Source organism: Sapajus apella, unplaced genomic scaffold (assembly GCF_009761245.1).
Source record: "Sapajus apella isolate SASKATOON/1434 unplaced genomic scaffold, GSC_monkey_1.0 scaffold86, whole genome shotgun sequence".
In the NCBI taxonomy this organism is placed as follows: domain Eukaryota; kingdom Metazoa; phylum Chordata; class Mammalia; order Primates; family Cebidae; genus Sapajus; species Sapajus apella.
The window spans coordinates 2,409,027-2,425,729 of NW_022437026.1; the positions used below are offsets into that span (position 1 = coordinate 2,409,027).

The 16,703-nt window shown below is 39.3% G+C and overlaps 1 protein-coding gene across 16 annotated transcripts in view; it reads left to right on the forward strand.

Moving 5' to 3' along the window:
• Positions 1-16,703, forward strand: part of ERC1 (ELKS/RAB6-interacting/CAST family member 1) — a 542,093-nt gene that overhangs the window by 136,109 nt on the left and 389,281 nt on the right. For all 16 annotated transcript variants that reach the window (XM_032254227.1, XM_032254224.1, XM_032254230.1 and 13 more), the window contains one exon: positions 14,384-14,551. In XM_032254227.1, coding sequence (XP_032110118.1) covers positions 14,384-14,551 — 168 coding nt within the window. The remainder of the gene's footprint in view (positions 1-14,383; positions 14,552-16,703) is intronic.

The window sequence follows — 16,703 nt, forward strand, 5'->3', positions numbered from 1 at the left end:
ATTCTGTCAATGCCATGCAGGTATTTATGTCTGGTCAGCATTGATATATTTCCTGATCACTTAACTGAATCATGAATCCAATATAAAGTGCAGCTTGGGCATCTGGGTACCTTTCATAAAGAAGCAGTAATGTGGGGTCTCACAAATGTCATCCTATGTGATATTGGTGCCATCAGAATGAAAAACACTTAGAAGTGATGAGGTATGTTTTCCTACATACAGATCCATGTCATACAGATGGAAAGCCTTTTATTTTTCTGAAATTAATGCTTAGAAGAACTGAGAGACAAGTAGTCAGTTGAGACTTTAGGTTTGAATGCTTGACTTTTTGCCATTATAGTAAGAATTTAATTATTTAATTGTGTATTTAGGGGATATAGGGTAAACTAATTTTATTTTTTTGAGAGTTTTGCTCTTGTCCTCCTGGGTGGCGTGTAGTGGCGCAATCTCGGCTCACTGCAACCTCCGCCTCCTGGGTTCAAGTGATTCTCCTGCCCGAGCCTCCCAGGTAGCTGCGATTACAGGCATGTGCTACCACGCCTGGCTAATTTTTAAAAATTTTTTAGTAGAGATGGGGTTTTACCGTGTTGGCCAGGCTGGTCTTGAACTCCTGACCCCAGGCGATCCACCTGCCTCGGCCTCCCAAAGTGCTGGGATTATAGGCGTGAGCCACCATGCCCGGCCAGTTTTTTTTTTTTTTTTTTTTTTTAATTAAATGAATTGCTTTGGTTTTTACTTTTGGTTAGAGGTAGTAGTAGAAGAATGTATCGTATACAAAATACAGATTAGCATGTAGAAATCAGATGCAAATGACTATTGATTTATTTACTTTTAAAATTTCTGACATGTATACTTTTCTAAGACTTTGACTTCCTTAACTGTGTAGAAAGGTCACCAGATTCAGTAAGCACCCTCAATGTGACTGATGCCCTGTAATGGGTTCAGCTAATAGGAACCAAATCTGATACTGTCAAATGGGATTAGTAGTGACACTGGCTGGCTTGAGCTGTGCCTGAATGCCAATGGGTAAGGGTCAGTGGGTTCTTCGGCGTCTTGAGCAACCTGGTTGTTGAATTTCGTATTCCACTGAGGTCTTTACTCTGTGGTTGCAGTCCTTTTCTTTCAACTGAATAAATATTCAGTCTGTTCTGACACTTCCCTTTTGGATCTTTTTGGTTCATGGTGGAGTGTTCTGATTTTTACTCTCTTAGCAAATTTCAAGTATATAATACAGCATTATTAATTACACTGTACTATATATTAGATCCCAGAACTTAACTCATTTTATAACTGAAGTTTTGTACTTTTTGATCAACATCTCCCCATTCCTCTCCCTGTATCCTATCCCCAGACCCTGGTAACTACCATTCTATTCTGTTTCTTTGAGTTCAACTTTTTAAACGATTCCGCTTGTAAGTGAGATCATACCATTATCTGTGTTATTTCTGATTTCAGTTTTCATTGAATGCTTTTTGTCCTTATTATGAGTTGTCTTTTTCTGCTTCTTTGCATGTCTGATGAGTTTGGAATGGAGTTTGGAATGTGGATAAAACTCACAGGCATTGTGAGTTTTATCTTGTTGGGTGCTAGGCGTTTTGTATTCCTGTAAATATTGCTGAGCTTTGATGTGTGATGCAGATAAAGTCCTTGGAAATGGTTTCATTCTTTTGGGTCTTTCATTTAAGCTTTGTTAGATGGTAGGAAAATTGCATTTATTTTAAACATAGCTTCCTCATGCTCCCCGCCTTAATTATAAGCCAGAAATTAAAGAGATTTGCAAAAAATTCAAAACAATTATATTCTTCTTACTATTTTGGAGGGGGGAAATATAGGTTTTGAAATTAAAATATGTTACTTTTATTAACATAATGGGCTTATTATTATTTAAAAACTGTTCTAATTTTTTTTTTTTTTTTTTTTTTTTAAGATACAGTGTCTTGCTTTGCTACAGAGGCTGGAGTACAGTAGTGTGATCCTAGCTCACTGCAGCCTTGAACTCCTGGGTTCAAGTGATCCTCCTGCTTCAGCCTCCTGAGTAGCTAGAACTATAAGTGTGTGCCACCATGCTTGGCAATTTTTTAAAACATTTTTTTGTAGAGATAGCGTCTTGCTATGTTGCCCAAGGAGGTCTCAAACTTTTGGCCTCAAGTGATCCTTCTGCCTCAGCCTCCCAAAGTGTTGGGATTACAGGTGTGAGCCACTGTACCTGGCCCTAATTTTGAGTATAGCAAATATTGATAGACATAACTCATATAAACAAAAGCTCAATAATTGAGGGTCCTCAGTAATTTTTAGGAGTACTGAGGAGTCCTGAGACCAAAGGGTTTAAGAATGGTACTGTAAGGGAACATTCAGAACATTTGGGTGCCTGAGGCTCCTCTAGAGCAGAGCAGTTACCCAAAGGGGGCTTGGGATTTTGCTTTAAGTTCCAACTTCACCTTTGTGTTGCCCGAGTATCTTATTTCCTGTTACTGGAGGCTTCTTCCAAACTCAGTTCCCTAGGTCACAGAAATAAGTAAATGAAGAAGCAGGAGGACAAGCGTCATTTCTGTTATAAGCTTACCACTTTGGGCTTCTAGTCTCTGTTTTCAACATTTTAGTGATTTTATCTCTTTCCGTATGTGTGCTCTTTTGTGTGTGTACATATGCATGCTGATCTGTGAATTTAAAAAGAAGTTTGTTGTGCTTTATCTAGCATTTCTGGGTGTTTTGTAGCAGTAGGTCTGGTGGGTTGAATAGTGTACTCCATAAATCTGTGTCTACCTGGTACTCAGAATGTGACCGTATTTGGAAATAGGGTCTTTGAAGATATAATTAGTTATGGTATGAGATAAGATCATGATGAATTGGGTGGGCTCTAAATCCAATGACTGCTGTCCTTATAGAAGAGAGAGGACATATAAGGATACGAAGAAGGGGGTGAAGTGATGGTGGAAGCAGAGATTGGAGTGATGCATCATCTACAAGACAAGGATTGTAGACGCCTTGATGTCAGCCTTCTAAACTCCAGAACTTTGAGAGAAAAAAATCTGTTGTTATTTAAAGCCACCTGATTTGTGGTACTTTGTTAGGGCAGTCCTAAGAAAGTAAAACAGGTTTTTCTGGAGATCTAGCTCATATTCAGGTCATTATCAGGTATTTTCAGATCATTATCAAGCATTTCAGGTATTGTCAGGGAGGCTGTTAAGATATATGTCATGTGAGAAGTAACACACCAAAAGTAAAGTTCTTGGTCTCTGAAAGCTAAAAGCCATTCAGTCGTCCTCATCAGAAACCTGGGAACCCATCTTTGACTTTTCTCTCTTTTATCCCTTATATACAGCCAATACAATTCAAATTCCTAGACATGGCACTAATGCTTTCCATGACTAGCGCCTTGTCTTCTGCTGCTCCTCCTCACGTAACTTACCACTTATTCTATGCTTTAGCAATTCTCTATTCATAGCTTTCTGAGAAGTTAACATCCTTTCTAATCTTCATTATTTGTATCTCTGCCCAAAGCTTCTTCCATTATCTTCCTTATGCCATCTTCGGCTCATCTTTACCTGCTTTGAGGTATCTCCAAGTAAGCTGAGTGCTTCTTTTCTGTACTTTAAGAAAATATTCTCTATACTTCTGTTGCAGCATTTTCTGTAATATATTTATGTGATCTATTTTTGCAACATTCTTCTCCATTAGGTTGTAACTTCTGCAGAAGACAGGGAATATCTTAGTTATCTTTGTGCCTTCGGTAACCAGCCCAGCATAATCTTTCCGATGCACAAATTGACTTTCCCCTGCTTAAAAATCTTCACTTACTTCTATTTGTAAGTAGGATAAAATTTAAGCATCTTATTTTGGCAGTCAAGGATTTATGATCTATCTTTTCAGACTTGTCTCTTGTCTTTCTTCTGTTACTTTATGCTAAGCAATACCAAATGAATTTATAAGCATATCATGCTGTTTCATGTTTCTATATTTTTAAATATCACATTTCCTCTTCCTAGAATGTCTGTACATTTCTGTCTGCCTTCCCTTTTGTATCTAGTGATGTTCTGTTCACCATTCAAAAACCAATTCAGACATTTCTTCTTTTAGACAACTTTGCTGACTCTTTAGACATGCTGTTTATAGAAGAGATTTCCCTGCCTGCCTGTGTTCACCTGTGTTCCTTTATGATGATATTCTTTGGTATGTGATAGCAGATTATAATCTTTGAAGTCATATCTAGTCTTTGAGTTCCAGTCCTTCTGCTCACTGGTTCTTTTCTTTTTTTTTGAGAAGGAGTTCTCGCTCTGTCACCAGGCTGGAGTGCAGTGGCGTGATCTCGGCCCACCACAAGCTCCGACTCCCTGGTTCAAGCAATTGTCCTGCCTTAGCCTTCCAAATAGCAGGGATTACAGGCATGCGCCACCATGCCCAACTAATTTTTGTATTTTTAGTAGAGACAGGGTTTCACAATCTTGGCCAGGATGGTCTCAATCTCATGACCTCTTGATCTGCCTGCGTTAGCCTCCCAAAGTGTTGGGATTACAGACGTGAGCCACTGCACCAGGCCGTAGTCCTTCTATTCACCAGTTCTATAATATCATATGAGGTAAACTATTTAACTCCCCTGGGTCACAGTTTTATCTTTTAAAACAGGGAGATAATATTAGCTTCTTTACAGTGCTCTATGTTTTAAATGAAATAGGATTACTCAGGTTTAAAGGGTGGGAAAATATGGTTCCTTAAGGAGCATAGAAATATGGTAAGTTCTGTATGATAATGTTATTACGTTCTATAAGAAAAAGAAAAAGTGTTAAATTCTATAACAAAATGCCCTGGGAAAGGATGAGGGACATAGTACTTGTCTTTTGGGAGATTTGGAAAATATTTATTAAAATGGTAGCATAGGAAGAGGGCCTTAAAAGATGTGTTCAATAGACAGAATTTTTTTTAATTGTTAGAGGTTAAGGATATTACAAGTATAGGACAAAATGTCAACAATGACGAGAAAGAAGGAAAGCATGGTATTTATTCAGAGACTGGCAGTAGTGCTGGAAAAGAGAGTCACTGGAAGTGGGGAAAGGAGGCATATGGTAAAGGTTAGGCAGTGATGATGCATTGGGACTGTCTGACCATGGAGGGCCTTCAATTCCCTGCTGGCATTCTGGGGCGTAGGGTGGATTTGAGAATTAGTGGTTAAGACTGTGGTCTGGAGGCAAAACCATTTAATCTTAAATCTCTGTTCTAGCGCTTATTTGTAGCTGTGAGATCTTGGACCTGCTACCTTCTCTAAGGCCCAGTTTCCCACATTGCCATGAGAGTGTGACATTTTCCACAGGGAGAATGCAAGGGAAAAAAATTTGATACCTGAGAACTGTGAGGATTTTAATGTACTGTATACAGTAGTCCTCCCTTAACTTCTTTTTTGCTTTCCTCGGTTTCTATTACCTGTGGTCAACTGTGGTCCAAAAATATTGAATGGGAAATTACAGAAAAACAACATACAGGTTTTAAAGTATGCTTTTTTATGAGTAGTGTGATGAAATCTTGTGTCATTCTACTCTATTCCTTCCTGGATGTGAATCATCCTTTTGTCCAGTATATCCATGTATCCACACTACCTGCCCTTTAGTCACTTAGTAGCTGTCTTGGTTATTAGATCGACTGTTGCACTATCTCAGTGCTTGTGTTCACATAACCCTTATTTTATTTAATGGCCTCAAAGTACAAGAGTAATGATAGGAGTATATTGTTATAATTATTCTATTTTGTTACTAGTTATTATTTATCTCTCACTATGACTAATTTGTAAATTAAATTTTATTATTCAATAGGTATGTATATAGAGGAAAAAACATAGTATGTATAGGCTATCTGTGCTTTCAGGCATCCACTGAGGGTCTTGGATTGTATTCCTTGGTGATAAGGGGGGGATTACTGTATATGGTGTCGAGAATATACATGAACACATGCAGGAAGATCCAGAAAACTGTTTAATTCAGAAGTAAAGTAATTTATTTAAATTTAAACATTTTTTTCCCCATTTATTTATTTTATTGCATTTTAGGTTTCGGGGTACAGGTGAAGAACATGCAAAATTGTTGCATAGGAACACACGTGGCAGTGTGACTTGCTGCCTTCCTCCCCATCACCTACATCTGGCATTTCTCCCCTTGCTATCTCTCCCCAGCTTCCCACCCCCCACCGTCCCTCCCCTATTTCCCCCCAACTGACCCCAGTGTGTAGTACTCCCCTCCCTGTGTCCATGTGTTCTCATTGTTCAACACCCGCCTATGAGTGAGAACATGCGGTGTTTGATGTTCTGCTCTTCTGTCAGTTTGCAGAGAATGATGGTTTCCAGGTTCATCTATGTCCCTACAAAGGACCCAAACTCATCGTTTTTGATGGCTGCATAATATTCCATGGTGTATATGTGCCACATTTTCCCTATCCAGTCTATCGTCGATGGGCATTTGGGTTGGTTCCAGGTCTTTGCTATTGTAAACAGTGCTGCAATGAACATTTGTGTGCACGTGTCCTTATAGTAGAACGATTTGTAATCCTTTGGATATATACCCAGTAATGGGATTGCTGGGTCAAATGGAATTTCTATTTCTAGGTCCTTGAGAAATCGCCGCACTGTCCTCCACAATGGTTGAACTAATTTACACTCCCATCAACAGTGTAAAAGTGTTCCTATTTCTCCACATCCTCTCCAGCATCTGTTGTCTCCAGATTTTTTAATGATCGCCATTCTAACTGGCGTGAGATGGTATCTCAATGTAGTTTTGATTTGCATTTCTCTGATGACCAGTGATGATGAGCATTTTTTCATATGTTTGTTGGCCTCACGTATGTCTTCTTTTGTAAAGTGTCTGTTCATATCCTTTGCCCACTTTCGAATGGGCTTGTTTTTTTCTTGTAAATCTGTTTTAGTTCTTTGTAAATTCTGGATATCAGCCCTTTGTCAGATGGATAAACTGCAAAAATTTTTTCCCAATCTGTTGGTTGCCGATTCACTCTAATGATTGTTTCTTTTGCTGTGCAGAAGCTGTGGAGTTTGATTAGGTCCCATTTGTCTATTTTCGCTTTTGTTGTCAATGCTTTTGGTGTTTTGGTCATGAAGTCCTTGCCTACACCTATGTCCTGAATGGTTTTGCCTAGATTTTCTTCTAGGGTTTTTATGGTGTTAGGTCTTATGTTTAAGTCTTTAATCCATCTGGAGTTAATTTTAGTGTAAGGGATCAGGAAGGGGTCCAGTTTCTGCTTTCTGCACATGGCTAGCCAGCTTTCCCAACTCCATTTATTGAACAGGGAATCCTTTCCCCATTGCTTGTTTTTGTCTGGTTTGTCAAAGATCAGATGGTTGTAGATATGTTGTGTTGCCTCCAAGACCTCTGTTCTGTTCCATTGGTCTATTATCTCTGTTTTGGTACCAGTACCATGCTGTTTTGATTACTGTAGCCTTGTAGTATAGTTTGAAGTCAGGTAGTGTGATGCCTCCCGCTTTGTTCTTTTTGCTTAGAATTGACTTGGCTATGCGGGCTCTCTTTTGGTTCCATATGAAGTTTAAGGTGTTTTTTTCCAGTTCTGTGAAGAAGGTCATTGGTAGCTTGATGGGGATAGCATTGAATCTGTAAATTACTTTGGGCAGTATGGCCATTTTCACGATATTGATTCTTCCTAACCATGAACATGGAATGTTTCTCCATCTGTTTGTGTCCTCTCTTATTTCGTTGAGCAGTGGCTTGTAGTTCTCCTTGAAGAGGTCCTTTACATTCCTTGTTAGTTGTATTCCTAGGTATTTTATTCTCTTTGTGGCAATTGTGAATGGAAGTTTGTTCTTGTTTTGGCTCTCTTTAAGTCTGTTATTGGTGTATAAGAATGCATGTGATTTTTGCACATTGATTTTGTATCCTGAGACTTTGCTGAACTTGCTTATCAGTTTCAGGAGGTTTGGGGCTGAGACGATGGGGTCTTCTAGATATACAATCATGTTGTCTGCAAATAGAGACAATTTGACTTCCTCCTTTCCTATCTGAATGCCCTTTATTTCTTTTTCTTGCCTGATTGCTCTGGCTAGAACTTCTAATACTATATTGAATAGCAGTGGTGAGAGAGGGCATCCTTGTCTGGTGCCACATTTCAAGGGGAATGCTTCCAGTTTTTGCCCATTCAGTATGATATTGGCTGTTGGTTTGTCATAAATAGCTTTTATTATTTTGAGATACGTTCCGTCGATACCTAGCTTATTGAGGGTTTTTAGCATAAAGGGCTGTTGAATTTTGTCAAAGGCCTTCTCTGCGTCAATTGAGATAATCATGTGGTTTTTGTCTTTGGTTCTGTTTATGTGGTGAATTACGTTTATAGACTTGCGTATGTTGAACCAGCCTTGCATCCCCGGGATGAAGCCTACTTGATCATGGTGGATAAGCTTTTTGATGTGCTGTTGCAATCGGCTTGTCAGTATTTTATTGAAGATTTTTGTTCATCATGGATATTGGCCTGAAGTTTTCTTTTCTTGTTGAGTCTCTGCCGGGTTTTGGAATCAGGATGATGTTGGTGTCATAAAATGATTTGGGAAGAATTCCCTCTTTTTGTATTGTTTGGAATAGTTTCAGAAGAAATGGTACCAGCTCCTCTTTGTATGTCTGGTAGAATTCAGCTGTGAACCCATCTGGACCTGGGCTTTTTTTGGGTGGTAAGCTCTTAATTGCTGCCTCAACTTCAGACCTTGTTATGGGTCTGTTCAGGGTTTTGGCTTCTTCCTGGTTTAGGCGTGGCAGGAGGCAAGTGTCCAGGAATTTATCCATTTCTTCCAGGTTTATTAGTTTGTGTGCATAGAGTTGTTTGTAATAATCTCTGATGATGGTTTGAATTTCTGTGGAATCTGTGGTGTTGTCCCCTTTATCGTTTTTTATTGCATCAATTTGGTTAGTCTCTCTTTTCTTTTTTATTAATCTGGCTAGTGGTCTGTCTATTTTGTTGATCTTTTCAAAAAACCAGCTCCTGGATTTATTGATTTTTTGAAGGGCTTTTTGTGTCTCTATCTCTTTCAGTTCTGCTCTGATCTTAGCTATTTCTTGTCTTCTGCTAGACTTTGAGTTTTTTTGATCTTGCTCCTCTAGCTCTTTCAGTTTTGACGATAGGGTGTCAATTTTTGATCTCTCCTTGCTTCTCATGTGGGCACTTATTGCTATATATTTTCCTCTAGAGACTGCTTTAAATGTGTCCCAGAGATTGTGGTAAGTTGTGTCTTCATTCTCATTGGTTTCGAAGAACATCTTTATTTCTGTCTTCATTTCATTGTTTATCCAGTCAACATTCAAGAGCAAGTTGTTCAGTTTCCATGAAGCTGTGCGGTTCTGGGTTAGTTTTTGAATTCTGAGTTCTAACTTGATTGCACTGTGGTCTGAGAGACTGTTTGTTACAATTTCCGTTCTTTTGCATTTGCTGAGGAGTGATTTACTCCCAATTATGTGGTCAATTTTAGAGTAGGTGTGATGTGGTGCTGAGAAGAATGTATATTCTGTGGATTTGGGGTGGAGAGTTCTGTAAATGTCTATTAGGTTTGCTTGGTCCAGGTCTGAGTTCAAATCCTGGATATCCTTGTTAATTTTCTCTCTGGTTGATCTGTCTAATGTTGACAATGGGATGTTAAAGTCTCCCACTATTATTGTGTGGGAGTCTAAGTCTCTTTGTAAGTCATTAAGAACTTGCCTTATGTATCTGGGTGCTCCTGTATTGGGTGCGTATATATTTAGGATCGTTAGCTCTTCTTGTTGCATTGATCCTTTTACTATTATGTACTGTTCTTCTTTGTCTCTTATGATCTTTGTTGCTTTAAAGCCTAATTTATCAGAGATGAGAATTGCAACTCCTGCTTTTTTTTTGCTCTCCATTTGCTTTGTAAATCTTCCTCCATCCCTTTATTTTGAGCCTTTGTGTATCCTTGCATGTGAGATGGGTTTCCTGGATACAGCACACCGATGGGTTTTGGCTTTTTATCCAATTTGCCAGTCTGTGTCTTTTGATTGGGGCATTTAGTCCATTTACATTTAGGGTTAATATTGTTATGTGTGAATTTGATACTGCCATTTTGGTGCTAGCTGGGTGTTATGCCCTTTAGTTGAGCTGGTACTTGTTGTTCCTTTATGTATGTAGAGCCTCTTTCAGGAGCTCTTGTAGAGCTGGCCTGGTGGTGATGAAATCTCTGAGTACTTGCATGTTCCCAAAGGATTTTATTTTTCCTTCACTTATGAAGCTTAGTTTGGCTGGATAGGAGATTCTGGGTTGAAAGTTCTTTTCTTTAAGGATGTTGAATATTTGCCCCCACTCTCTTCTGGCTTGTAGGGTTTCTGCTGAGAGATCTGCTGTGAGTCTGATGGGCTTCCCTTTATGGGTAACCCGACCTTTCTCTTTGGCTGCCCTTAGTATTTTCTCCTTCATTTCGACCCTGGTGAATCTGACGATTATGTGCCTTGGGGTTGCTCTTCTTGACGAATAACTTTGTGGTGTTCTCTGTATTTCCTGGACTTGAATGTTTGCCTGCCTTGCTAGGTTGGGGAAGTTTTCCTGGATAATGTCCTGAAGAGTATTTTCCAGCTTGGATTCATTCTCTTTGTCGCATTCAGGTACGCCTATCAAACGTAGATTAGGTCTTTTCACATAGTCCCACATTTCTTGGAGACTTTGTTAATTCCTTTTTACCCTTTTTTCACTATCTTGCCTTCCTGTTTTATTTCATTGAGTTGCTCTTCGACCTCTGATATCCTTTCTTCTGCCTGGTCCATTTGGCTGTTGATACTTGGGCATGCTTCATGAAGTTCTCGTGTTGCGTTTTTCAGCTCCATCAATTCACTTATATTCCTTTCTATTTTGTCCATTCTCATTAGCATTTCGTCAAATCTTTTTTCAAGGTTCTTAGTTTCTTTGCATTTGGTTAGAACATGTTCTTTAAGTTCACAGAAGTTTCTTACTACCCACCTTCTGAAGTCTGATTCCGTCATTTCATCACACTCGTTCTCCATCCAACCTTGTTCCCTTGCTGGTGAGGAGTTGTGATCCCTTTTAGGAGGAGAGGTGTTCTGGTTTCGGGTGTTTTCATCTTTTTTGCGCTGGTTTCTTCCCATCTTTAAGGATTTATCCACCTGTCGACCTGGTAGTTGCTGGCTTTCAGATTGGGTCTCAAATCTTTCAGATTGACGTTCTGTTTGTTGATGATGAGGTTATTTCTGTTTCTTGGTTTTTCTTCTGACAGTCTGGCCCCTCTGCTGTAGGTCTGCTAAGGTTCACTCCAGGCCCTGCTTGCCTGGGGTCCACCTGCAGCAGCTGCTGAACAGCAAGGGTTGTTACCAGTTTTCTTCTTCTGCTATCTTTGTCCCAGAAGGATACCCGCCTAGTGTCAATCTGATCTCTCTTTTATGAGGTGTCTTTTTGGATATATAGGGGTCAGGGAGCTGCTTGAGGAGAGGGTCTCTTCTTTATAGGAGCTCAGATGGTGAGCTGTGACCTCTGTTGTTGTTCATTCAGAGCTGCTGGGCAGGTACTTTTAGGTCTGCTGCAGCAGAACTCATAAACTGCTTTTTGTTCCCAGGTGCTCTGTCCCAGGGATTTAGGGCTTTATTTATGAGTTTCCGTTATGCTGCCGCCGCCTTTTTTTTTTTTTTGTTCCTTCAGACCTGCCCAGCCCAGCAAGCAGGCAGCCTAGTCACTGTCGGCCTATAGCAGCTTTGCTGAGCTGCTGTGGGCTCCGCCCCGCTGCGGAGTGAACTTCCCTGCAGTCCTGTTTATATGGGTGTAGTTAGAACTGCTTTGGCGATGGTGGCCCGCTTCTGTTGGGGCGGAGTCTCTGCTGTGGCGGGTTGCCTTGGCAGCGGCAGGCTGCCTCAGCAATGGCGGGTTGCCTTGGCAATGGCGGGCTGCCTTGGTAATGGTGGACGCCCCTCCCCCACGGAGCTGGACTGTCCCGGGTTCAGCTGCGCTTGCTGTGAAACTCTCAATCCAGAGTTTCTGGTTGCTGTTCTTTTGTGGGGTTGGGGCCAGCAGAGCCTGATCGCCTGGCTCCCTGCCTCAGAGCCTTTTTTAAGTTGGTGTTCCAGTCGCCTGTTGAAGAGGCGCCGGGGTCTGTTTGTTTTCCTCTGCGGCCACTCACTGCGCTAGCTTAAACAGTGGCACTGAGGTTTGTGGCGCTTTTTTTTTTTTTTTTTTTTTTGCCCTGGAATCTACTGTCCTGGTTCTCTGCTCAGTCCCCTTTTTGAACCAGCGAAGGGGCGACTTCCCGTGGCTCCAATTGCCAGCCAGAAGGGCACCCGGACCGGTGTATTTTGTACGGAGAACCGCAGCTCCGGGGCGCCGACCAAGCAGCCGCGCTGTTCGGCACAGCCGCGCTGGCCGAAACAGCCGCACTGGTGACCTGTGGAGCTCCTCCGCCCGGGAATTTCCTAGTCTGTGGGCAATAAAAATGCGGCGTCCACTCACCCTCTGCGCTTTCACTGGGAGCTGCAATCCTGAGCTGTTCCTAAACGGCCATCTTGGATCCGATCTCTCAAATTTAAACATTTAAATAAATTTATTTATTTAAAAGTCAGATATGTGCTGGGCGCGGTGGCTCATGCCTGTAATCCCAGCACTTTGGGAGGCCGAGGCAGGCAGATCGCAAGGTCAGGCGATTGAGACCAACCTAGCCAACATGGTGAAACCCCGTCTCTACCAAAAATGCAAAAATTAGCTGGTTGTGGTGGTGCATGCCTGTAATCCCAGCTATTCGGGAGGCTGAGGCAGGAGAATCGCTTGAACATGGAGGTGGTGGAGATTGCAGTGAGCCGAGATAGCACCACTGCACTCCAACCTGGTGACAAAGTGAGACGCTGTCTCAGGAAAAAAAAAAAAAAAAAAAAAAAAAAAAATTTTTTTTCGTGCTACTTAACGGAGCATGAAGTACCTCCATATTACCATACAACATTGGTTCTCAGATACCTTGTAGTTTAGATACACTACACATTGGATATCCCTTACCTAAAATGCATGGGACTAGAAGACTTTCAGGGTTTGAGTTTGGGAATATTTGCATTATACTGATGCTTACTGGTTGAGCCTTCCTAATCCGAAAATCCAAAATGTTCCAGTGAGCATTTCCTTTGAGTGTCATGTCAGTGCTCAAAAAGTTCAGGAGTTTGGAGCACTTTGGATTTTGAATTTTCAGATTTTGGGATGGTCAACCTGTATTATTAGATCATCGTGAGTGCTTTGATGTACCCTAAATGTGAAACATTATTCATATTAGTCTTTGTGGCTTAATCCATGGTCAGAGAGGAAAAATAAGATAAGGCAAGTTAAAGATGAGAGACCATAGAACCATACTTGATTTCTTAGATTTGCACTGTTCAATATGGTAGCCACCAGCCATTGGTGGCTCTTAAGCACTTGCAATGTGGCTAGCCCAAATTGAGTTGGGATATGAATGTGAAATATACATTAGATGTCAAAGAGTTAGTATGAAAAAAATATAGCTCATTAATAGTTTTTTATATGGATTATATGTTTGAAATGACAATAATGAAAAAAGAAGTAACAACTTATTAACAATTTTAGGCTTGAAAATATGACTCATTATTTTCCTGTTGAACAGCACTGTCTTAGATAAATCCACTTTCTTCTTTTCTTATAATCAAATGTTTAACTATTGTTATTAATCCTTGGTGGAAAAGCAAAAAACAAATTTGGTGTGTGAATATTTATGGGGTGCTAAAAGCTTAATAAAATTTGTTGTGAATGGATTTTAAAATAAATATCATTAAATTTCCTGTTATTTTAAAGTTATATATAATGAAAGGCATTAAAGTTCGGGGATAAAGTTGACTAGATACCAGACATTGTAGCTCGTTAGTCTTGCTGTCTAGAAGTAGACCTTTGCTTTTGCTTTGTATGGATATCTAAGTGCATTATGGGGTTGTTTTTCATAAGAGCATCATAGCTTATGACTAGATTGTATTATCTGATAGAGCCAGTGTTATGCTTGGTGATGCTTTTTTTTTTTTTTTTTTTCCTTCCCTTTTCCTAGTTTTAGACTTTCTAAAGCAATGTAGCTTCATTTGGAAACTTGTTAGAAATACTAATTTTGAACCCCAACCCTGCTGAATTAGAAACTAGGGGCTGGACCTGGCAATCTTGATTTAGCCCTCCAGATGATTCTGATGTGCATGAAGTTTGAAAAACATAGTTGTAGAGGTTCCATTCTATAATGGTGAGCACACCGGACTCTGAATCCAGAGAAACATAGATGTAGATCATACCAGTTTAATAGCATAACAAAATGCAACCTTCTTGTAACCTTTATAACTTATCTATTTGAAAGGAATTACATTCTTTTCTTTTTAATTCATCACTTGTAAAAGTCTTACATTCTTATTCTTAGGTGGATGCTCTCCGATTGCGTTTGGAAGAGAAGGAAACCATGTTGAATAAAAAGACAAAACAAATTCAGGATATGGCCGAGGAGAAGGGGACACAAGCTGGAGAGATACATGACCTCAAGGACATGTTGGATGTGAAGGAGCGGAAGGTTAATGTTCTTCAGAAGAAGGTAAGGTGTAGATGTTTTGAGTTCAGTGGCCCTCTCATACATCCTCCCTCCTACCACTAAGTCAGATTTAATGCTGTCAGAGTTTCTTGCTCATTCCTCAGTTTATGTTTTTGTGATTAGTAATTTGGAACTGTTGTTGCGGTAGGTAGATTGTTAGGACTGCTCTACATAATCAGTTTTTGAAAATTTAAACACTGTTAATATCTTGCAATAGTGCTATTCATGCTGTTTCTCACAAGTGCCTTGTAAATTGCCAAAGTATTTGAACTGACATTGTTTTGCTTCTTCTGTCTTTTATTGAAACTGTACTGAATTGGTTTAGTACATGGACTTGGGATGGTACAACTTCATTTATGTGTTTAATAAGATGACAATTTCAAGCCGAGACCAGTGGCATCTAGACAAACACATAATTCATAAAAAGTGTGTGTTTGTGTATTTCAATACAAATCTTACTGTTCCTTACTCCTTGTTCTTTCCCCTTTTTTCAGAAAAGTTAATATATTTTGATACTCTTTCCAAGGGTTTCTTCATTGTTGTTAATAATAGCATTGTATGGGTGTACTGTATTTAGCAAAATTTCTACATATGAACATTTATTTTGCTAAAAATTTCTTCCTTTACATAAAATGATTCTACAGTAAAAAATGTCATACATATTTAGTTTATACATGTCAAGTATATTTCTTTATTTATATTTAGTTTATACAAGTCAGATACATTTCTGGGATAAATTCCTTGAACTGCTGAGTGAAAGGATATGCATTTATAATTTTGCTAAGTAGCCTTAAAGAGATTGTACCAAGTTTCATTTCTACTATCAGTGATGAAAGTGTTATATTCCCGACATACTTGTCTACAGAGTGTGTTAAAAGACTTGTACTTTTTGGCAGTTTTATAGGTGAGAAAACAATGTCAGTGTAGTTGCAGTTCTTTCATTATTAGTAAGGTTGAACATATTTCTATATTTAAAATCCTTCTATTTTCTGTTATTTGTTCATATGCTTGATCCATTTTTAAGTTCTTTTCTGCTTTTTTAAAAGTTGTTTTATAGAAATCCCTTCCCAATTTAAAAATTAGCTCTTTTGTCTAATGTGAGTTCTAAACATTTCTTCCTGTTTGGCTTATTTATTTATTTATTTATTTATTGAGATGGAGTTTTGTATTGTTGCCCAGACTGGAGAGCAGTGGCGCGATCTTGGCCCAGTGGAACCTCTGCCTCCTGGGTTCAAGTGATTCCTCTGCTTCAGCCTCCCTAGTAGCTGGGACTACAGGTGCCCACCACCACGTCTGGTTAATTTTTTGTATTTTTGGTAGAGGTGGGGTTTCACCACCGTGTTGGCCAGGCTGGTCTTGAATCCTGTGGCCTCAAGTGATCCACCTGCCTCAGCCTTCCAAAGTGCTGGAATTATAGGTGTGAGACACCATGCCCGGCTCGCTCTCTCTCTCTCTCTCTCTCTCTCTCTCTCTCTCTTTTTTTTAAATATTATCCAGCCCATGCCATCTAAGCCTTCCAACAGCACTGCTCCTAGCTCTGTTTGGCTTTTGACTAGAGAGAGAGAGAGACAGAGAGAGAGAGAGAGTGTATGTGTGTTTTCAGGCTTTTTAAATAAGGTGAATATTTAGATTTTGTGAATATTTGGATTTTGTGACATACTGCAAAAGTTTTATTTTAGAATGTTTCTTTTCTGGTGATATTGATCTATCTATGCATCCAGTAACATTGTTTTCATTTTTGTGTTTTTGTGCTATATGTTAATAATAGCTGATTCTTTCCAAGGGACTTTTCTTTGTCAGAAGTACCCTTGCTTTTTTTTTTTTTTTTTTTCCCTTGGCTATCTTTCCATTTGAAATTTAGAGTTAGTTTTTATCATTTCCTGCCTTTAATTCTTGTGTTGTGTTTTTTATTGTGATTACATAAAATTTATAGTTACTAATTTATAGAAAAATGACAATAGGGTATATCTTTTCATGAATTCATTTTTTGTTTCTCAAAAATGTTTTAAGGTTTCTTTCATATAGATTTTATGCATTTATTAAGTTTATTCCTAGGTTTTCTGTTTGTTATAAAGTGTTAACATTTTTCATTACATCTTCTAACTGCTTTCTTTTTTGTACACATGAAGGCTCGTGATTTGTACTTAGTTATACT